At 39.5% G+C, this 23,744-nt stretch overlaps 1 protein-coding gene across 1 annotated transcript in view; it reads right to left on the bottom strand.

The window, feature by feature from the left end:
* The window catches only part of LOC139147365 (uncharacterized), a 28,253-nt gene extending 7,649 nt beyond the window's left edge, over window positions 1–20,604 (bottom strand). The window contains exons 1-12 of the mRNA XM_070718433.1: window positions 20,189–20,604; window positions 14,188–14,430; window positions 12,481–12,590; window positions 12,228–12,316; window positions 11,292–11,321; window positions 10,865–10,954; window positions 10,371–10,487; window positions 10,203–10,229; window positions 9,138–9,491; window positions 8,320–8,378; window positions 7,698–7,804; window positions 6,869–7,056 (exon numbers count right to left, since the gene is read on the bottom strand). Coding sequence (XP_070574534.1) covers window positions 6,869–7,056; window positions 7,698–7,804; window positions 8,320–8,378; window positions 9,138–9,491; window positions 10,203–10,229; window positions 10,371–10,487; window positions 10,865–10,954; window positions 11,292–11,321; window positions 12,228–12,316; window positions 12,481–12,590; window positions 14,188–14,430; window positions 20,189–20,452 — 1,678 coding nt within the window. The 5' untranslated portion in view covers window positions 20,453–20,604. The remainder of the gene's footprint in view (window positions 1–6,868; window positions 7,057–7,697; window positions 7,805–8,319; window positions 8,379–9,137; window positions 9,492–10,202; window positions 10,230–10,370; window positions 10,488–10,864; window positions 10,955–11,291; window positions 11,322–12,227; window positions 12,317–12,480; window positions 12,591–14,187; window positions 14,431–20,188) is intronic.
* Window positions 20,605–23,744: the final 3,140 nt, after the last annotated feature.

The raw sequence follows: 23,744 nt of genomic DNA, 5'->3' as shown, positions 1-23,744 counted from the left end.
TCTCGCTAGCCCTGCGTACAATGCTGTGTGTTAGCTGTAGCGGCCAACACACAACATCGCGTCCATCAGCTTTCCATTTTGCTTCTTCGGCCCCCGTTTGCGTTTTCTACACTGCTTATAGTATAAACTGCCGGTGATCTGCGACCTACCCTACCTGCGATCTACTCTTCCATTCATGAATAATTAATTAGGTTTATGCAAAAATGTACAGTTTTATGCAAATTTCCTGTGCACCCGTGAAAGATGGGTGAATAGATCGCAGGTACATACTGCGATCTATGCTGACTTGCGAGCTATGCTGCCTTGCGATCTACGCTCCACGATTGCAGATTTTCAACCAAATGTAGCCGTACATTCGGTCTGTTTACGGTGCATGATGTAATGGAGGCCCCCGGTGGAGGCCTTCAGCTGATTTATATTTCATTTTCATTTTGTACTTCAGATCCTTATAGCTTGCGCGAGCGCCGTTAGGAGCAAACTACAACTTCGGCAAACTTTGCGTGCTTTTCGCTAATCACCGTTTTCGCTGTAATCTGTTTGCAGCCAGTAATTTTGTTATGACGACTCGGACTGCAAACCTTCAAAATAGGATATTTAAAAATTTCATCTAGCCATCACTTCCTTGCATTGTGTCAAAAACTCAATACTAATGTCTGAGTAAAATAGAGGAAGGTTGCTCCACAATTCTCATTAGTGTATTTTAATGTTTCGTACATATGGTATGGTTCGATTGTGTATTATTTCGGCATTATTAATATTCATGTTTTATCATGTGTGTTGTTTACTATTTGGTGTAAGAAATTAGCCATGGTGAGATGGTTGTAATTAGGCCTACTTGCGATGTGAACGTAAGAAACTCATGATGGAATAAATAATGTCCTGACAAAGTTGAAGATGTAAGCATAATCGACACATCCATCCTTTAATAAATCAAATAAATAAAATATTCATCCAATCGGTAGGCCTACAAGTGTAGATCAAATTACTACAAGATAGAGTTGGGTAGATCGCATGGTTTTCTGTCAAACACACCTGCGATCAATACTTCCCTTCTACGCCACTCCAACAAATTACTTTACAGCACGCATATCTGTTCTTTCGGTCCTGGTTCACAGAAGAATTGCCACAAGCCACACCTCGATATCGATACGTCCCGCGATTGTCGCAACATCTAACTTTAATAAATGAAGTCGGCCTATCTAAAGGCAGTGTCGGTCTGATCGCGGAACAATGATCATAATCTTAGACGCAGGTGACTGGAATCTAGACTTCCCTCTGCGAGCTACGCTTTTCAAATATATTTCATTATTACCGTTCAATTGATAAAGTTGATGTAATATTAAATCATACAAAATACAATTATCCAGGACCGATTATCGATGTCACAAGCTTCGCAAGATACGATTCACGGCATCACCACAATGGCAGCCGGGGGTGATCACAGAGAGAATAGCTCAACTCTGCGATCTATACTTCCCTTGCGATCCCCCCCCCCCCCCCATCTATACTCCTCTCTGCCACCTACGCTTCTCAAACGTACTATATTATTACAGTTCAATTTCTAAAGTCAAGTTAATATTAAATCATACTAAAACAATTATCCGGGATCGATGTCGATGGCACAAACCTAAATACGATTCACTAGCATCACCACATTAGCAGCCAGTGTTGATCGCAGGAAGTATAGCTCGCAGGTAACTCTGCGATCTATCCTTCCCTTGCGATCTATACTTCCCTTTGCTATCTATGCTTCTCCGACCTATTTTATTATTACTATTCAGTTGATAACGATGTAATATTAATCAGACCTAAACAATTATCCGGGATCGATTGCCTATGCAACAAGCCTCGCAACATACGATTCGTTGGCATCACCACAATGGCATGCACATGGCAGCCAGTGTTGATCGCAGGAAGTATAGCTCGCAGTTGACTCTGCAATCTATACCTCCTAGCGATCTATACTTCCCTTTACCTCTAGGCTTCTCAAACGTATTTTATTATTACTAATCAGTTGATAAATTCGATGCAATACTAAATCACACCAAAACAATTATCTGGGACCGATTATCGATGTCGATGGCACAAACCTCGCAAAATACGATTCACTGTCATCATCACAATAGCAGCCAGTGTTGATCGCAGGAAGTATAGCTCGCAGGTGACTCTGCTCTGCGATCTATACCTCCCTTGCGATCTATACTTCCCTCCGCTATCTATGCTTCTCCAACCTATCTTCTTATTACTATTCAGTTGATAAATTCGATGTAATATCAAGTCATACCAAAACAATTATCCGGGATCCATTGTAGTGTCAGGAAGTTTAGCTCGCAGGTATCTCTGCAATCTATACTTCCCTCTGCTATGTACGCTTCTCCAACGTGTTTTATTATTACCATTCAATTGATAAATTAGATATAATATTAAATCATACAATAAAATTATCAGGGATCGATTATCGATGTCACAAGCCTCGCAAAATACGATTCACTAGCATCACCACTACGGCAGCCAGTGTTGATCGCAGGAAGTAAAGCTCGCAGGTAACTCTGCGATCTATACTTCCCTTTACCTCGAGGCTTCTCCAACGTATTTTATTATTACCGTTCAGTTTATATATTCAATTTAACAATTATCCGAGATCGTTGATTGACCTCGATGCCACAAACATCGCAACATACTATTCATTGGGATCACCGCAACGGCATGCACATGGCAGGCAGTGTTGATCGCAGGAAGTATAGCTCGCAGGTAATTCTGCGATCTATACTTCTTCCCTTTGCGACCAACTCTTCCCAGAAGCATTTTATGGTTTCGTTCGATTGATAATTCAAACTTAATACTAAACGTTCGAAAACAATTACACAGGATCAAATAATTTTCGATACCACAAACCCTGCAACATAAAATTCACACCCATCGCCGCGGGGAAGCCATGCAGTGTTGGTCGCAGGAAGTTTACCTCGCCGATACCTCTGCGATCTATACTTCCCTTGTGATCTACGCTTCCCAAATACATTTTGCTGATTTCGTTCAATTTATAGACTCCAGTCAATACTAAGCCATTCTAAAACAATAATAAGGGGTTGGTTATCGATGCCAAAAACCTCACGACATAATAGTCACAGGCGTCACAGCCTCGGGGTCACAGCTCTTCAGTGCAGCCGATGTTAATGGTCGCCGGGCCGGGGAAGTGTAGTTCGCAGGTATAGCTTGAGCCTGGTAACCATAACACTTCCCTTCGAGACCACGTCAAAAGATAAAAATCCGAATTCTTTAAGTTTGGGGCGGGGAGGGTTTTGTGGTGAGGGGGGTTTAACCCAAAAAAGTTTCATCCTGCAAAAACGATATTCTTGTTCGATTTGTCTGAAAGACATGAAAGACATTGACCTGCTTATATTACAGGGACTTTTCTTACTGATGAGCTTTTTTAACAGAAATAAATGTTTTTTTCATTAGAACATTGTCGTTATTTGCAACTTTCCGTCCTGGTAATGTTTTAAGTATGATTGGAATTATCAGAGTGAAGATTAAATGGGAATTCGAACCTCTGATTATTGATATTCATCAATTAAGGTTCAATGGAGGTGGGCGTTTGGGTGTTGGGTCAGAAATTTTGAACTTTTGACGTCGCTCCTATGCAGGTCATCTATACTCCCATTGCCATCTATACTCCCATTGCCTTCTATACTCCCATTGCCATCTATACTACCATTGCCATCTATATATGTTTCGATAAAAAATCCATTAAAATTTGAACAGCGAGTCCCGCATGTCAATAGCCTATTATTGACAGGCGCGGCGTTGCAAGGTGCAATCGTACGCGGTAAACTTCTACAATTACTCAAAATTACGACTTTATTCATAATTGAGTATACAAAGGCTTTATCAAGCATTCTAACAAGCATTGGACAGTTTATAGGCTTAAATATGGTGTATTTTGGCGAAAAATCTCCCGCGTGTCAATAGCCACATCCTGGCTATTGACAGGCGCGGCGTTGGTGCAACATATCGTACACGGTAAAGTCTACAATTACTCAAGATTGCAGCGACTTTGTCCATAATTGAGTGTACAAAGGCTTTATCAAGCATTCTAACAAGCATTGGACAGTTTATTAGGCTTAAATATGGTGAATTTTGACGAAAAACCTCCCGCGTGTCAATATAGCCAACTTTTGTCTATTGACAGGCGCCTGTCAATAGCCGGATTCTGTCTATTGACAGGCGCCACGGCCTAAAATAATAGAATTCTTCTCCTTTCTAACATTGGAAAGGTTACTAAACATGGACAAGAAGTTCATCACATCCGTAAGCATAACCTCTCTGTGATTGGGAGTTCGTAAAAACCACCTTTCTCCCATTACATTTTCGTATTTACCAGACTCCACTTTGAAATAGGCAGTGCAGTCTGAATAGAACTCGCTGTCATGCATAAGTAGCAATATTTGCATAAACCTAATTAATTATTCATGAGTGGAAGAGTAGATCGCAGGTAGGGTAGGTCGCAGATCACCGGCAGTCATCAGCCATAGGTTGGATAGCGTCTCTTATGAAGACGTGCGCGCATGCGCAACATGGTGCGTAAAAATTTACATAATCTCCTCAAGGTATAACGATAAAGCTGACAGTAATCCGGACCGTTAAAACAAAAAGAAAATAACTCGCGCAGTGGTTAGAAGGCCGTGTTTTCACTAAAATTTAAGACATTTTCCAGTACAATGATACCTCACAGTTTTCTCTAATAAAAAGATCATATTTCAGGGGTTCAGAATATGAAATAATCACAAAATCGCTAAAATTTACAAAGGAACCTGAGTCACTACCTTAAAGGCACTGTTCGCAATCCCTGGGATCGCCTTTGTTCTAGTCAATAAGAAGATTGTGGAGGTGTGATAGCCTTTTGTTTTCCACTGAAATTGTAATCTTGTGAGTAAATTTTCTGATGAGATAAACTGGTGCCAACACACGCCTTTAAATAAATATATAAAACCATTCATTTCAAGCTCATTACTGTTCAGAGAGTCTGCCAAGGCAGTACTGAGAGCTTATCAAATTACTGTGCAATGCTACTGCTGTAACTATTTTAACCATATTTGTGATGGTTCTGCGCTACAACTGCTTGAATTTATCATAAAGACTGACCATCCTTAGCCTAGATTCTTTCCGTCTGCTTGCCTCCGTACCTCCGTCCCCGCTACCGTCTAGTCTCGTGAGCAGTATTTCGAGCTGGAGTTGTAAAAACTGCTCATTTGAATGTCAATGGTCACCAACTGAGACCATGACGTCACCAGCGTCCCTTTTAAAGTCAATCACTGAAAATGACCCTCTCATGATTGGCCTATGACTTGGTTGGGAAGAGCTGCAGTGTCAACACAATTATCATATTTGACGTCATATTAATTAGCTCTGCCCAACCAAGTCATAGGCCAATCATGAGAGGGTCATTTTCAGTGATTGACTTTGAAAGGGACGCTGGTGACGTCATGGTCTCAGTTGGTGACCATTGACATTCAAATGAGCAGTTTTTACAACTCCAGCTCGAAATACTGCTCACGAGACTAGACGGTAGTGGGGACGGAGGTACGGAGGCAAGCGGACGGAAAGAATCTAGGCTAGACCATCCTTAACATTCTAGTGCAGTTTGTTACGTTAAACTTTGTAAGCACACAATAATGACATAAATATCAATTCTATGAAGAATATATTAAACGCAAACATCGAAGATGTGAGCGATGTATGGAGTTCCTTTCCCAGAAGCTCGAACACAGCGCAAGGCCGCGGCCTAGCTGTTATTCAAGTTCCACAGCTAAAGTTACGTCCCCCTTTGTTCACTATGACTCGACTTTGTAACCTTTTTGTCACAAAAATTGTCAATATCCCGACAGAAGGCTTACAAGCCTATACTGAAACGAAGGCATGGCGGTCAATAACAAATTACAATGAAACCCCATTATTAACATGCAGCATTTAAAATGAGCGCAAAAAAAACATTATCTCTGAAATAATATGCAAGAAAACTGAGTATAATGGGTGTTTGACAACCAAACGAGGATGTATTAACCGCAGCCCGAAAAATACTGCATCCGGTTTCAACTATGGCCTTGGGAAGGTGTAGGAAGACGGCGTTGCAATAGCCAAACACTTTTGCGCCACTGTGACCATTTCTCATGAGGCTAAAAGAGTACCTGCGGAAGCAATTTTCTGGCACATTTGCATATTTTCCTATGTGATTTCTGGGAGAAGGAAAGGTTCGCAGTAGTCAGCCGTCTTAACACAATGCGCCCAAGCATTACCCCCATCTTTGATTGTAAACAAAATCACCGGACAAAAGCATAGTATCATACGAGATCTCTCGAACATACATTGTTCTTGTAACTAGGCAATACGTTTGTAGACTCGATATTTATCGAAAACGACAGCATTTTTTATCAGTGTCTATGATGTTTGACAGATCAGAACTCAACTGTATCCGAATTCAATACCATCTTAGTTCGCAGATGCCCTCTACAAACTTGCAGCTAGATTTTTTTGGCGGAAAACAAAGTTGTAGTTAACCCGTTAGGGACATGCGCGCAGTACAGCTTTAAAAAAATATCTCGAGATCTCGAGATAAAAAAATTAAATTACGCCAAACGATCTTGAGAATCTCGAGATCTCGAGATAATTTTTTTTAGATTACGCCTAACGAACTTGAGTATCTCGAGATCTCGAGATAAAAAAATTTAGATTACGCCAAACGAACTTGAGTATCCTGAGATCTCGAGATAATTTTTTTATTTTTGCTCTTCGAGTATGTCCCCTACGGGCTTTCATAGATTCCTCCGTACATTCGCTGAATCACTGCTTGATTTCTCTGAGCGTTACTTACCAGAAGTATCTCGCTTGACCAACCTCACCAAGTCTCTACGGCGCCTGCTTTCAGAGCCGTCCGCGCAGAGGGCGTTGTCTTGCTGCGGTTGCACGTACAGCATGACCCAGTAGGCGTAGTCGTAGTCGACTGGATAGCCGTCCGCCGTGTTAATATCCGACTGGACTACGAATGTCAAAGTATCATTCCTGCCGAAATATTCATTAGAATTATCGGTTTACGTGAAAAACCTTTGAATTCGGACCAATTTGAAACTTCAAAGAGAATGAATGTTATGAATGAACTAAAGACAGTTAGTGTACTTTACAATTAGTCTGGGCAAGGGACTCGGAGTCTATATGGAGATCGCAGGGAGTCCATACAATATTCAACATTTACAAATTTACTGTCCCCTGGATTATAAGTCGCAAAGGTGAAGTGTCAGTTGTAGTTTCAATCCAACTTTTTGGCAAAGCAGAGATGTGACTAGCGCCTGGCTCTCAGTTACGGACATTGAGAACTTGAAAGTTCAACGTTGACGTTTCAAATTCTCAACCTGGCAAACTGGTATGATGGTGGTAAGTCAACATGGAATTTCGCCACCATCTGTCCTTGTCGTTTTGTCCTCAGTTTGATTAGTGTTCGAAAAAATATGTGCTTTGATATTATTGTTCTCGTTTGTGGGATGGATATAGTAGACTTAATTTAGAAGGTAACAGTTTATGTGATTACCCGAAGATACTGTATATCGTTTATTGATTGAAATTGCAACTGGAAAGCTGGGTATATACGTGAAAGGTCTTTCGACTGTGAGTTCGTGGTTGTCCAATGTTTAAGACGAGATACTCACGATGTTCGCGTTCCTCTTCCAGGGCAGCACAAACTGAAGTACACGTTACAGAACCTGTTAAGTATGTACGCTATAATACGGTGCAAAATACTTTCAATTCTTGAGAACTGAAAAGGGGAAAACACATCTATGTAATCATAATCATGTCATTTTCGTAATGCTGGCTTCGGTAAGAATCGTCAACTATAAACGCTTTGGATAATCTCACATCGGTCAAATTCATTCATTCATTCATTCATTCATTCATTCATTCATTCATTCATTCATTCATTCATTCATTCATTCATTCATTCATTCATTCGTTCGTTCGTTCGTTCAGTAAGTCAGTCAGCAAGTCAATCAGTCAGTCATTCAGCCAGTCAGTCAGTCAGTCACCAATCCTTAACGCGTCCGCTATACTTTTTGTTATACTGACAAAGGACTTTACCAACGTATTTTGATAAGTGGACATTAATCTTTAAAGGTTTCTTTGTTTGTCGACTGTCAGAAAATCGGAAATGTTTTAAGAACGGATGAAATATGCCATTTTACCCGTGATCTTTCAAGTATGCCTATTTTTAGTTTGAAAGTAAATACAGTGTGTACATTTTCTTGGAAATCAAAATATTCATTATTCACTTACACGTTCGACATCGCCATATATCAGCACACGTACACCAAACGTCGCCTGCTCCTTTGAATCTAGGAATATATCAAGAATTTAGATTAATCATAACATTTACAGGTATATTTTGTTGACAATATTTATGGCAAGTGTGTGGATAAAATCAAGCTTAATCAATGCCGAGACGGCTGTTGTCCGGTTTTTAAATCATGCGCATACGTTCCCAAGTCTATGGTCTAGTTTACATATCCTATTAAAATGTTGATGAAAAGAATGAGGGCGTTATTTGACTTAAACATCATCAAAATGAATATAGACACAACAGCGGACTAAATGCTCCAAAAATTGACATTATTAGTGTATCTTTTTTATTGATATGAAATAAAATAGTATTTCAGGGTTATTTTAATTATCAATTCAATTCATAGTTTGGACGGTAGGCACACATATTATTAGGCCTAATGTTACTGTAGTGTATTTACCCCCCAACGGTTTATTCCTTAGGTTTTTCTCGCATATTGTGATACCAAGTGTCCTTCAAGCAATTATTTCACCGCCATCGACCTTTTAAGCCGCTTACAAATAAACCTGCCCCTTTGAAGTAAGAAGTTTTTATGCAACAACTCTTAAGCCTATAAGCCTTATACAAGCCTAATTTCTGCGTTCAACTGGAGTATAACCATGTTGCTATTCTTACGGCCTAATTTCTGTATTCAACTGGAGTGTAACCCTATATAGCCAATAATGTATCCGAAGTGATCATACTATAGGATGGTAAATACCGATTTGGTATTGAAAGTCGATGTAAGGACTCATAACTTCAATGGAATACTTACATTGACAGGTATCCCCTTCATATTCATCGGTACAAGTACATGTACAAGACTGCGTCGAAAATGTGCCGCCATTTTCACAAGTCAGATACTCATCGCAGGAGTGACCGGTCGGTATCACTTCAGGCGCGTCAGTTGTTGGTGGCGGGTCCGTCTTTGCCTCTGTCGGGGCTTCATCAGTAGTTGTCCGTATCGGGATGTTTGTAGTCTTCGCCGTACTTGGTGCTCCATTGCTGTCGTCGTCAGTCGTTGACTGTGTCGAACCATGGACAGTAGAGGGGGGTAGACGTGTGGTTGCCTTCTGTGTGGCTGCGTTGGTAGTCGCTGCATCTGTTGTTGGGTTGTCCGTTGACTCTTCTGTGGGCGATTATCAAATAAGTCGAGGCATGGTTTTATGGTTCCGTTGGATCCAGGATATACATTCATCAGCAGTATGATAAAGCCATGGCTCAGTAGTTTGAAATGCAAACAATTTTTTTTGTGGAGTGTTTGTTGCATGCATCGATAACTATTTCTCAGGCCACATATCCTGACGCGTATTAAATTTGTCCAAAATCCAATGCATTTTGTACATGTGCCATGTGCACTGGTTTACATATTGCTAGTGAATCAACATTTGGAAATACATTCATTTGCACGTGATAATAATATTATGCAATGTGTATAGTACTGAGGCAAGCCGAATACATAGGCATTTTAACTTGTTTTCAGGGGCAGACCAAGAAATTGCCGTCGATTTAAAACACAAAATACAGAAAAACTGTCAAAATATGACTTACTGTCAACCCAAACCAATTTAAATCCTCAGAACCACCGTTAAAGAATTTATTACCGTCTGTGAATGTGTAATTACATTAAATACAAAAGCCAGGAATCTTTCAAGGGTAACTGTGTTTTCAGGAAACTGGTGTATAGCTGTCTTGTTCTGGTGGTTAGCAATAATATCTTAGGAGAAGTGGTCAAAAGGGCCAGAATTTATAGTTTCCTACTTTTATTACAAGAACCCTCGATAGTTACTTTATTTGACATTTGATTTCAAATTGCCAATTTTGATTTAGCATGACTTACCGCATACGAAGTTTGGATCGGCAGCATCTGCAAGAAGAAACATGGAGAAGCAATGATCTGAATGAAAAAAATTGGTTTATGTTCTGTCACTGTATGTCGCTGTTGAGTCGTTGTCTGCTAGATCGACAAAGTTCAACGATGTAATAAAATATTCTTGACGAAACTTACTACAAATACCGCACATCAGAGGGCAGTATACGGGGACATAGTCGGCGAAGGAACATGTGGACGAGTCGTACCAACCGGGGTTCGCTCCGCAGTAATGATGGGTGTTTTCACATGCAGCTGCAAGACAAAAATTAAAAGTTTTTTTTATGAAACCAGTCATCTCAAAGCATCTCAAAGTCAACCACATACAATTCGAATCCTATCTATCTATCTATCTATCTATCTATCTATCTATCTATCTATCTATCTATCTATCTATCTATCTATCTATCTATCTATCTATCTATCTATTATCTATCTATCTATCTATCTATCTATCTATCTATCTATCTATCTATCTATTATCTATCTATCTATCTATCTATCTATCTATTATTTATCTATCTATCTGTCTATCTTTCTATCTAAATGTCTATCTATCCATCTATCTGCCTGTACTTCTATCTGTCTACCATTACTTATGTTTATCTATGGACAGAAAAGCCGACACTCACTGTCACAGTCACTGCCGTACCAACCATCCTGACATGTACACGTACAGTCGTTTGTAAGTGTTCCACAATTATGACACACTGCATTGCATTCTGAAAAAAACAAAACAACTTCATTACAGGACGGTCTGATTTTTCTTGAAGTATATTCCATGGAGTGACAGTTTCGAGTTCACGTTTTGATTACAAGGTACTAGTCAAAGACTGTTTAATTACATTGGTAATGGCAGCCGGCTAAGATCATGATACTGTTGGGCGTTAAAGGTCGCACGGCGAACCAATCCATCATTTATTTCTGCTCTAACAATCAAATAATCCATTTCATGCGTTTGCTTCTCAATGTTCTCAGGTCGACATATTGGCAATTTGTGGGACACCAGGTGTAAAACTACAATTATGCAAAGCTCTACAACATGTATGTTCCACTCACCGCATGGCTCACTGTGCTCCGAACACAATCCTGTAGAATGTGAATACAGATATGAGTTTAAGATTCATTCCTATCAAAGGTGAGATCCTATTATATTGAAGTACCGTTAACGGTGTCTTTAGATATACTTTATAGAATTTTTGTTAGACATGTAAGTTGCAATTTCTTGTCCTACTCCCACATTCATTGTGAAATACTTTGGTGTTCAGTATGCCACCACGGTCTATACGTATGTGATTCCGATGTCATTGTCAACACAACTTAATTTTTTACTTTGCAGGGCTGACACTTCGTATTTCAACAAACTTTTATTATGTAGACGTGAAAGAGAAGTTCATTCGTTTAAAGAACAAATGTTGAAAATATTATCAAAAGTTTATGTGTAGAACACTGGCCTACATGAAGGGTCAAAGTGCATAATATTTTTCAGGGGTCCGACAGTGATGCATACCGCTGGCTCGCGGCATAGCCAGGCTTCACCGTCGAACTTTCCGGGTCGGAATTTTAGTTATTTGCGAGGCAATTATCCCGGCAATATGCTCTCAATTTTTTCATGCGCTAACGTGTCGAAAAGCATGAAAAATCTACTGTCATCACGGGCGCCGCGTAGGTCCGCCGGTCCGCGCCACAAAAGGACGCAACAGTACCTTCTTTCACCATATGTAACGCAAAACGCCCGAGATATACATGTATAAAAACTATCCGCAAATTTCCATTAAATCAATCGTTACGTACTCGAATGGTAATCACATTTTACGATATCAAAATGTTATTGTTACATTTGTTTGTGTCTGTCACTTTCTGTCCTGTACACAAGTCAAGTGCGCATGTGTGCGCCCAGTATTTCAGTTCCACAGTCCTGTCACGCAGGGTGACGTTGACTGGATTACAAACGTCATTAAAGTCATTACTATTTCCCCCTCAATTTTCACTTACGGCACTGGTTCTCGTAACACTGTCCGATCCCAGAGGCGCACTTTGTACAAGGTGATCCACTTACAAATGGTTGCGTGGGATAGTTGCCCCTGAAACGATATGTAGAACATTTAAGACGATGCAGGAGAAATTAAAATGCTTTGAATTGGCGGGAACATCGACCAACTAAGTCGTCAAAAATCCAGATACGTTTGTTCTTTTCAATTATTACGATCTCATAAATCCTGCTGTGGTTTGAAATTTGCTAACTTACGCTGGTCCGTAGTTACAAGTGACGATGAAGGCGTTTGTGAACGTCGATGACGTCACAGTAGTGCAGTGCGCGATGCCACAGCCGACTGCGTACGTCGACGCCCAAACCACCTGTTGAAATGAACATATATAAAATTTATTTGTGACATCGTGAGAAGGGAATGGTAAAAATTAGGTGATAAAGGAGGACAGTCTCTAATATTGAGACGATACTGGCAAGTTTTAGGTTTGTGGTCTCCATACTCAGTTCGTACCCTGTCAGGGAGCGTCCACACTCCCTAGTGTAACTCTTAAACATGCAAATAGCGCGAAATTACTTGTGTGAAAAGCTGTGACATCGATGTTGACCCGCCTATACTTTAATTAAAATGTGTCAGAAAAATCTGTACGTGATTACATACATTTTTCAAGTGCATCGTGAATATTTTATGTGACTATTAAGAAGATATAATGTGTAACCTTGTATAGGCCCTAGGTATTAACCAGATGCAGATTTTCATTTTTATCAAGAGCTATTTCACTATTCGTCTCAACAGTGTTGTGCACTATTTGGACGTAAAGAGCTGTACTTTTCCGGTATATTTTCCTCTTGACCATTCATATAAGTAGGGAGGAGGAGAAATATACCACAAAGTGAATCTGGGGAGAAACAGATTCCGTATTATCAAATAAGAAGACTTTTGCACGACGTTTTATCAGTGTCATTAGATTAGGGTAGAATAAACCTCGGCAGCAGATATTCTGACTCGTTTCACAGTTCTCTTCCGATCTACCATTTGTGGGGGCTATTTAAAAGCTCGTGTAGTAAGAAAAATGTTAAATGTCTTAGTTTTTTACAATCGAACGTTTTTCCTCATTGGGTTAACACAGGTTTGGCGGCTAATTGAATGTCAAACATTGGTCAATGTTAGGTATTTGCTTCTCCAGAACCACATTCGGTGACGGTGACCCCTGATATTGTTCTTGATTTGGTGAAAGAATGGTTGAAGATTTCATTGAGGAAAGTTTGAGCGAAAAAGAGGCGCTAACTACCTTAAGGTTCCACGACAAGAAATTGACCTTTTTAAGCTAACAGTTCTCTAGTGGTTAAATAGCTCAAAACCCCCGTAAATTATATATTTTCGGAAAGTCTAGATATAGGGGACATTTTGGTTACCAAAGTTTTACTATTATTTACATAACTATCACGTGACAGGTAATTTGCATAACCTTTCGAAAATTTGTTTTCCCTGTATTTTCTTTCAATGCTTTGAGATATAAGGCTGAAATTTGTGAGAGTGTAAGCTGTCTTGAAGATCTTCCAAAGTGTGTCTTAGCATTTTTTAAAACCTTCTCAAACAATTTTTATACCAGAAAAATTTCCAGAGCTGTGAATTTAACTGTAGTTGATTTCTTTAAAATTGTGTTCAAAAAAACTAAGCATTTGAAAGAGCGTTGTGACAGCTTGCATTCCAGAAAGTTTGAGCCAGATAGTTTGGAGTATTGAGACAAAATATAGGGAAAACAGATTGTTGAAATGTTATGCAAATTACCTGTCACGTGATAGTTATGTAAATAATGGTGACACTATGGTTACCAAAATGTCCACTTATATCTAGGCTTTCCGAAAATGTATACTTAACGGAGTTTCTTAGCTTATTAAATACCAGAGAAGAGTTAGATTAAAAAGGTCAGTTTCTTGTCTTGGAAACTTATTACTGAAGCTCACCTGTGTGTAATGTCCGCATACGTAGGAACAGCCGTTTGAATCGTAGTCGTAGTAGTTAACCTCGTCATTCCACGCGTCCACAACGCCATCAACGTCGATCGAAGCCGAGGACGAGTACGGCCCACCCATCCAGAGGTTCTGGCCGACGCTGGAGAACGGGGATATATTGGTGGGATTGCCGTGTTCCCAGATACACTCCTCTGACCACTGCTGAGCCATCGTTGCCAGGTCGTCATCCCAGGACTATAGGGGGAAAATTGAGTAAGGTTTCAGTGATTTAAATAGTATTCTGTCCTGACATTGTCTATGCATAGTGACTGTGCCGTGCAGATGTAGGCGACCTTAATAAAGCTTCCCTGGCCCTATACGTTGTCTGATATTTGGTCAAAACCAACACCTGAGAAATTAAGGCAGTACGCGCCTTGAAATTGAATAACTCAGACTTTTGTTCTTTTCTCAAAAAAACTTTCGATCATTCTCTTTCAAAAATCAAGAATAAAAAATTGGGGTAACCATGCAAATTTTGGTACTTGATAAACAAATTGTTTAATAGTTATCGATATTTAAAATGTTAACTTGCCACTAGCCCTATGTTAATGTTATGGGAAAATTAATTTTTTGATTTTCACAATAATAAGATTGTGAATACATTTATTACTCCGTGAACTTCAACACGAGCCCTGGCAAGTGGTATAACAAAACAGTATCGTAAGAAATTGAGTCCGCCCCCGAGGTGCATTTTACCGCACGGGCGTTCCTCCTTAGTATCGAGGCTAACTCTGCTTAGATAGAATAATTTCCCCGAAACGTTCACTCCACCCCAGACATGCAAAGGCTGAATAGCTGTAACGTTTGAAAATATTTCCATGATTTTCTATCTTGAAATCAGCAATTATCGATGAAAGGCTGACCAGCGACTTCGACATAAGTTTGGGAGAAGAACTACAAGAAACTTTTTTTTTCAAATCGAACAAAAGTATGGAAAACACACCAAAAATTACAGATATTTGAATTTCAAATGCATCTACCATGGATGTCTACAAAAATATAATCAGTCGCCTCGGCTTGCTACCTCCGGAATTTGTTTTCACACTTTTCCGACTATGTTATCGACAGACTTAATGATAATTCGGGCTTAACTCCATCACCTGCTCCGTGAAAAACGTTTCAATTTTCCACAAATACATTTGCTCGTTGACAGATTAAAAGACATCGCTTTTGAAGATACTCTTATAAACGGGGTCTGCTGTTCTCTGTGGTCTAGACAAACTACTGGTGCGTCATCGTATTCTTGAGTCAGCCTTGTCTAGCCATTTACCACACATGATGCTGCGACTTACAGTTTGTATTTTTCTTGAGAGCGTCTGTCGATCAAGATCCAAGGCGCTACTTGTTTTGCTCACAAACAACAGCATCCCTGAGTGATGGGTGCCAATTTGGAAAAAACGTTCTCACTTGGGCTTTTATCCATGATCAGTGAAGCTAATTGTTCCATAGTCTGCAGAATTGAATATGGCGTATCGACGCCATCATTGTCGTGCATCGATTTCGTCAGGGACATAATGGCCATTTAAAGTCGTACAAATGTTGCCAATGTTCAACGTTGACACGGTTCAGGTAGCTCGTACAATATTGACACAAATCGCACAGAAATCCTTCGTAAACAGCCTTCAACATGCACAAAATTGACAATGGTCTTTTCAATGTTGCGCAAACAGATTTGGCTACAAAGTGATTAGGAAGGTTTGACAGAAGCACTTACAAAATAATTGACTACCCAATGCATCGCACTTCCAGAGAATAGTAAGGTTAATGATGACGTCACGGTAAAATAATCATGACTGTTTGGAATGACTGCTCTGCTAACTATCCACGCTGTGGTAATTTTAAAGAACTGAACATTTTTTCTAGTACAACTCTATGAAGTGTATGCCCTCCCTTGTAAAGATTTTTCTCGAAGCGTCTCTCACGTGGCCAAGGCACGTGAAGGTTGGTTCAAGATCATACGAGAAGGAGAGAGGAGAGAGCGTCATACTTTAAATTAATTATTGGTAAATATTTTGATGAGAACAATCGCGAACGGTATACGCCATGGTGCGATCTTGTTTCATCTTGAGAAACGATCAAAGACTGGCGGAAATTTTCATGTGATGACCACTGTATAATGATGATAATGATGTAGTTATGTAAGTTTAGAAGAGTATATTAACTCTATAGAGAGTGTACACTAGGAACACATCCACACTTAGAATTCGAGACCTGAGAAGCAATATTTCATGAGATTAAAAGTAGAGAAAACAAATAACCAAAGAAAACAGATATCACAAATTTATAAATATGTGACCACGATATGATAATATTGCTTTACAATGGATTTTCTCTCTCGTAATAATGAGTGTATAATTTTTGTTCACTATATGATATTAATTTAGAATTTGACTAGTTTTGTCGGAGCCTTTCGATTCGCTTGAAGAATTTGTAAGCGGCAAAACGTAACCAATTCCTCGTAGGTCTACAGATAGAACAAAGTGGAAGAGACCTAAGATACACGTTGTGGTATGAGATGAATATAAATAATTAATGAGATAGCTTTGGCGGGATAGTATGGAGGGGACACATGCGTTGAATATGGTGACTATGTGAGAAATTCAGCCGATGCTCCCTGTTGACAATATTAAAATATACAGGGAAAATTACCCGAACTGCTGTCTGCATCTATGCTCTATTTTGTGTTGAATGATAAACTTTGTTATCCTTCTCAATTCTTTGATGTCAAGTTCTACTATACATCCGGCATTATAGACAACATATATGTACAGCAATGCGGCGTCTTTTTACCCACCTTACACCCCGACATCGATTATCACGGCTTCAGACTGGCCAAAATCATATTTGCTAAAACCACCGTTTTTTATAGTCATGTCTCCTTTCTCTCTACCTGTTACCTCTCGGCCACTGGTTTCAATATTCACGCGCATCCGTCTATTTTCACACCAGGCGATTCTCACTATCAATAACGTATCCAAGTTTTGCATAAGAAATTTTCTTGGCACTATTTTAGGATTATGCGTCAACGCCGTTCGTTTTCTACAACTTCTGTTGGTCAAACAACTCGCTTATTTGTTGGTTTTATTGAACAACAGATTATACATCCATGTACCGGTCACTTTACCCGAGCTCTTTAAACGGTAGATTGATGACTGCTTTGGGGTAACCGTTGCGTCTTATTCTCGCACTGAACTGGACAGTTTCATTGAATATGTTTCACATTTTAACCCTGCATTAAAATTTCCTTCCACTGTTTCAGGCACATCGGTTGCATTTCTTGACATATTAGTCTCAATCAATGGCGATTCGTTCTCTACTTTCATACATTATAAACCTACATACTCTCATACGTACATTCTATTCAGTTCATCTCAAACCCAGACACCCCTCCCCCCCCCCGACGTTGCAAGGAAACATCCATCTTCACAATTTTTATGCGCTCGGTGCATTTGCCCTGATCAAAAGGACTTTAAGCAGCAATTAGACACCTAAAGTACTTGGATCTCGACTCGGAGTTATCCCCGCTCTGGAGTTGACAAAGCCAAGCAGTGCGTCAAACCACTAACACAAGAGGAAGCATTGATGTCAACCACCCCTTCCCAATGCGATCACATCCCTCTAGTGTTAACCTACCACCCTTTGAACCATAATATTCGTAAAATTGTTTTTGAGGAGTTTTCAATTTTCGCAAACTCCTTCAACTCCTTCAAACGCAGTTTGGCTAATCACGTACGCGCAACTGGCACATTATCATGTGGCCGCCAGTTTGTAGCACCTTCCCTTACGCTTTCACAATAAATTTTATTCGAGGCCCTCGTGGAAGGGTAAATGTTTCCGGTGTGTCTACTTGCATGTCGGCCAATTGTCCACTGTATTAAATGCAAACGATGCAGCATGCTATATATTGGCAAAACGAAACGCCGTCTAGGCGGCAGGTCTGTGGAACATTTCGTCCGCATTGTGACCGACAAAAAACTCGCCTACCCGGTGGCAAAACATTTCTGTGCACCACCTTACCGCGGTAGGTCCGATATGGCAGCTTGTGCAATTATTTCCACTCACGACTCTAGCAGCTACAAACTAGAACAGGCCACAATTTTAAACCTGGCACTCTAACACCAACCGGAATGACTGTGCAATTCAATGCGTTTGACGTGTCCCTCGTTTCATTGTATTGCAATGTTTTTCCTACGTGTTTTAGTGTTGACGACGGGTTGAACCAAGCCTGGCAATTAACACCCTTGATTTGATATCCCTCACTGTTTGTAGTTACACTTTTGACTCTCCAAATTTTAACAACTAAACTCATGGTGCCGGACCGTGCTACACTGAAGCGAAACAGTGAAAATATAATTGAAGCGGGCATCACAGAGGGTAAAGGGACAACACTTTCTGGTCATTTGCGGAGATGATGTTCATAATAATGAACAAAAAAAAAATTCTAAATGACACTACTTCGGGTTAACATCGGAACTCAACTTACGAAGCCCGGGGGCCTGCAGGCGAACAAGAACGTTATCTGTTCACCTGTCCAAACAGAAGGGGATTCTAACCTATGTAGTTTTCGGACCAATCACTGTTACGCAAATCTTGCCTGGGAGCAAGTGTATAGCGTGTCTTTGTTGCTAAGTTACCACTGCTGACGTCACGACTCGTCTCCAGTAGCATTTGTTTGAATGTGAGCTTATTCTCTTGTCACAAACAAAGTGGTATAGACAACAATATGCGTCAAATGCAAATCTTAACTTTTGAAGTCTGGCAATACTTTATTCTTGTCTGTGTTGAACAAAACAGAATGCATGTGTAAGAGTATGGAGTGTCATAGTCGGTTCCGAAAACAAACACCCCTTTTTCAACAAATGCGAACAACAACCACTTAAGTATGTATGATAAACACGCCTTAAAACGTTTGCATTCAGCAACTGGATGAATTTGAGTTCGAGAAAGCATCACCAGAAAAATGAGATATGACATTTTCTCATGTAATTTGTGAAGTTTTAATTTTACTTTTCCTACTTGCGCAGAAGCTTCCAGCTACAACAGCGTCTTTACCGAAACCTCAATCAAATTGATATTTGGATATCACTAAAACTTGCCATTACACGGAGAATACATTTTAGCCAGTGTGTTAATTGTTTTACGATGCAACGTGAAGGGGTCAATTGAAGGCAGCAAACACAATCTCTAATGAACATCACCTGCTCGCATTGTTAAATGATTTAACAAGGGAAACCTGAAAAGCAGTGTGAGACACTGACGAGTTTTAATTAAGTTGCGTAACGCCGTCGCTGTCTCTTACTCTCTGCGGTAATTTGTCGTAATCACTACGTCTGTAGCAGATGTATGCATTGAGGTTATCAGTAAAAGGTAGAGAAACTTTCGGGTAGAATTAAATTTTACTTTTCACATTGCCAAGGAAAACGAATTTTCGAACCCAATCTCAATCGTTCCGGTGCAGTTCTACCCCACCGTATGGTTTCTTACAATTTCACGGTACAAGAATACCTAATAATAATTATTGCGCAGCAATTACCTGCGTCTTTTGATGGCCCGTGATTTACACCATACATTTTATACCAACATAATGCACGCATCCACAATTCAATCTGAGGGAGTTAAGTATATGTATGAATGTATTTGTTATCTACAATCTTCGTTTTGGCTCGCCTGCTTGTGAGCCAACATAAATTAGAATAGTTTATTTTAGTGTATAAGATGCAAATCTGCTTGAGTAAATGAGAGGGAGACACATATACAGACACTGACAGATGAAGACAGACAGACAGACAGACAGACATACAGACAGACAGACAGACAGACAGACAGACAGACAGACAAACAAACAAACAAACAAACAAACAAACAGACAGACAGACAGACAGACAGAGACCGACAGACAGTGATATACTGATAGACAGCCAGCTATAGATACAATATTTCGTCATACTCTTACCATGTATTTCATGTCTGCTGCCTCAGGGTTGACGTTAGAACGATGGTAGTTATGTCTTGCTAACATCGAAGCGATCTCGCTCGCTGTAAAGTCTGTCGACCGCCTGACACGTCTGTGGCCCGTATCCGTGTGGACATCGGCGGGTTTCAGCGTGAAGAACGACTTGTTGGATTTTGCGAGTGTGCGGGCCGGTTCCGCGGCGATTACCGAGAGTGTACCCGCTAAAGTGAGGAGTAATAACCGTGTGAGCCTAGTGGTCATCATGGTATTACTGCAAGTTTACAAAGTACCCCTTTTTTGAATTATCGACACTGCACTCTATCAACGGGCTGTGATTACGGCCAGTACGTCTCCGGAGAGGTACTTTCACAGTGCTACGCTAAGCACACAACAAAACCACCTGCTATGTTTTGACCCGTCTCTTCCACAGTAAACGTCGACTCCATTGTAATATACATCTATTCACACTGAGAGAGAATTAACCATTCTTTGGAGGAATGCAAGCCCCTCTGAGGGACTGTCGTACATCTCTTTTGTTTTACTTTTCACTGTGTGCAGACAATGCTGAAGGTGGAATCACCCTCGAAGGTTACGGATCAATCGACGTAAATGTACAGCTACAGCTTTCACCTTTCTCTGTATTATAAATTTAAAGCAAGCATATATATATATATATATATATATATATATATATATATATATATATATATATATATATATATATATATATATATATATATATATATATACTTGTTTAGTTCAAGATCAGCTGGAGTAGAGTGCTCAATACTAGAGTAGAGCTAAATACACATTGTGTGTATATATATATATATATATATATATATAACATATTCATATATACATATACATATGTGTGTGTATGTATGTATGTATGTATGTATCTATCTATCTATCTATGTATCTATGTATCTATGTATCTATGTATGTATCTATGTATGTATGTATCTATGTATGTATGTAAGTGCGTATGTATACAGATGTCCTCGTGGGAAATGACAAAGCTCTATGCTAAGACAGAGCGTTACAATAATAACATATATTACTTCAAGTACAAAGTAAAAGTAATGATATCTGTTACTTAGGTTTCATGCATCCCGCAATACTCAGACAGAACTAAAATGTCCTGAACCCGACATTCTTTTTTACAAACATTCTTTTTTTTCCATATTTGGTGTCAGAATCAATGTGACGGTAAGTTTTTTACGCCATTGAAAAGGAAGTTACTCAGATTTCTGTCGGTAGAAACGTCAGATTACCAAGCTGTTGCATCGTCAAGGGTGTTTGTGTCCCAAACCGGAGACAAGATGATTTTTTTTTGTGGTAGACAACTGAATCCAATGGTGTAGTAACTTAAATTTGGATTGAAAACGTATCAGAAAGAACGAGGGCTTATGGACTTTAGTAAAACATGCACAACTTCCGACCTTTAAAATTGTATTCGCTATCACTTTGTGGTTTTATTTCTTTCTGAATTACAGAGGTATTTTACCTGAAATTTTGTGAACCCAATAATAACGCGGACTGACAATGGCATGCAAATGTACTGAGCGTTACGACGCAGAATTCGGTGAACGATATTGTCTATGACACGCTATACAACAGACAAACGAAAGGAAACTATGTTTTTTTCCAAATAAAGAATTTTTAATTTTTTTATTACATGGACTGCCATTAACGACAAAAATTATCGAAGACTGAACTATCGACTTTTGTAATAATTTTATTCGAGAGAATGTTAGCAATAAAAGTATTAAACTTACAAAAAATATATAAATATGAAATCAATATTGAAGATAGCCACTTGGTTTATTGTTCTGAAGGCACAATACGCCTTAAAAAACACAACTTGAGTATTTTCACTTCGGAAAACTTCGATTTATTGTATTGGTACACTGTTTATGTTTTAACGAATAATATTGTCCAAGCTTTGACGACCAAATTTGTAACCGAATTAAGTGAGCCCTCTGAGGTACAATAATTTTTTATTTTGGGGAAACCCCAAGCATTCCTTTTGCATCCAAAACACTGGTGTGCAAAAAGAAAGAAGTCTCGCCTAGGGACCTTCTTCTGAAGCTGGTCAATAATTGTAAATATGTAAATATCACTGTGTGGTAAGAGAGGCTCGTTAACCATGTGTACTTATGGAACGTCAGCAGTTTTACTATAGCTGTATGGTGGCGCCCTTTTCTGCGCAATAAGGAAATGATTGACTTTTATTTGATACACCTGACGTCGACCGACATCTTCCTGTATGTTACCCCCGAACTTATCACAAAATACGTGCATTTTTTTAAGCCTTGCCAACACTCCTCTAGACCCTGTGCATTAGGAAATACAGAACGCCGCAGAGAGCAGAACTGCCAATAGAACTGCCGTAGATGTCGCTCTACCCACAGGAATGGTACCGGCATCTTGTGGAAGACAACAACAAACACCGTTCATTCAAACAACTCATACTGAAGTGTCGTTGACATATATCATATCCAATCAGTGTTTATATCATCGCTATCATAAACTCAGGGTACTTTATTTTGACAAATTAATATCCAAAACCCAAAGAACACAGGAAGAGACATTTTGACGTTCTTCAAAATATGTAAATGAGTTTACCAGCGGATGTCATATCATAAATCGTTCCCATATCTTGGTCTCATTTATTCTCTCATATCTTCCCCATTTTTTTATGCAATATTTTCCTCCAAGGAAACGAACACGTTACCACACTAATCATTGCAGTGACAACTTGTGAGTACCTTGATTAAGGTTTGTATTGATGTGGTTCTCACTGCACTGGTTCTCTCGGCAACTGTCTAATTCAACATCGCACTGCGAGCATGGAGTTCCGCTTGTGTAAGGCTGTGTCGGATAATTTCCTCTGTGAAACGTCAAAAGCACGTACATAATAAAATTGCTGCGTTCATCCCCATTGCTTATTTATTGCATAAATTATATCTTATCTCTAATGATGATTATATGTTTTCCCAGAAATTTTTTTTACGATAAAAACTGCTTTTCTTCATTTGATTAGAAATAGCTGCTCCTGCACACCAATATATGCAACATGTTTATATCATCGACGTAGCTAGCAGAAGTAGACAGTGGGTCGTGAACTGAGCGGTGTCATAGTCCTGGTCAAAGTAAACTACCAAAAGCGTCGATGGCCTGGCTTGACAGTGCACAGTTCTGTGGTGATGAACACTTGACCCGCGAGCGCGATTGATATGCCACAGCACTGCTGCAAATTGTTTTCATACCCAACATGTATTTAAGAGCAGCGCTTAGAATGACTTCCAAATGTCGATATGACTTCAAATGCGTAATTTTAAAGATAAGTAATGATTTATATAGACACTAGCCCTCCCCATTGTTAATTCTGTGTTCAGCCCTGATTTTGTATAACTTTTTTCCAACTTCTAAGTATTAAATAGCAGCTTATATTACATCAAAAATGTCAACGTGACTACAAAAGCGTCCGTTATGCGGTAGGTGTGGTCAGACTTGAGTTTAACCCCCTATCTTACCGGACACTTAGCAT

The sequence above is a fragment of the Ptychodera flava genome, chromosome 13, assembly GCF_041260155.1.
Source record: "Ptychodera flava strain L36383 chromosome 13, AS_Pfla_20210202, whole genome shotgun sequence".
In the NCBI taxonomy this organism is placed as follows: domain Eukaryota; kingdom Metazoa; phylum Hemichordata; class Enteropneusta; family Ptychoderidae; genus Ptychodera; species Ptychodera flava.
The sequence above is the reverse complement of the archived record's forward strand: the minus strand, read 5'-3'. Positions and strand labels throughout refer to the sequence as shown.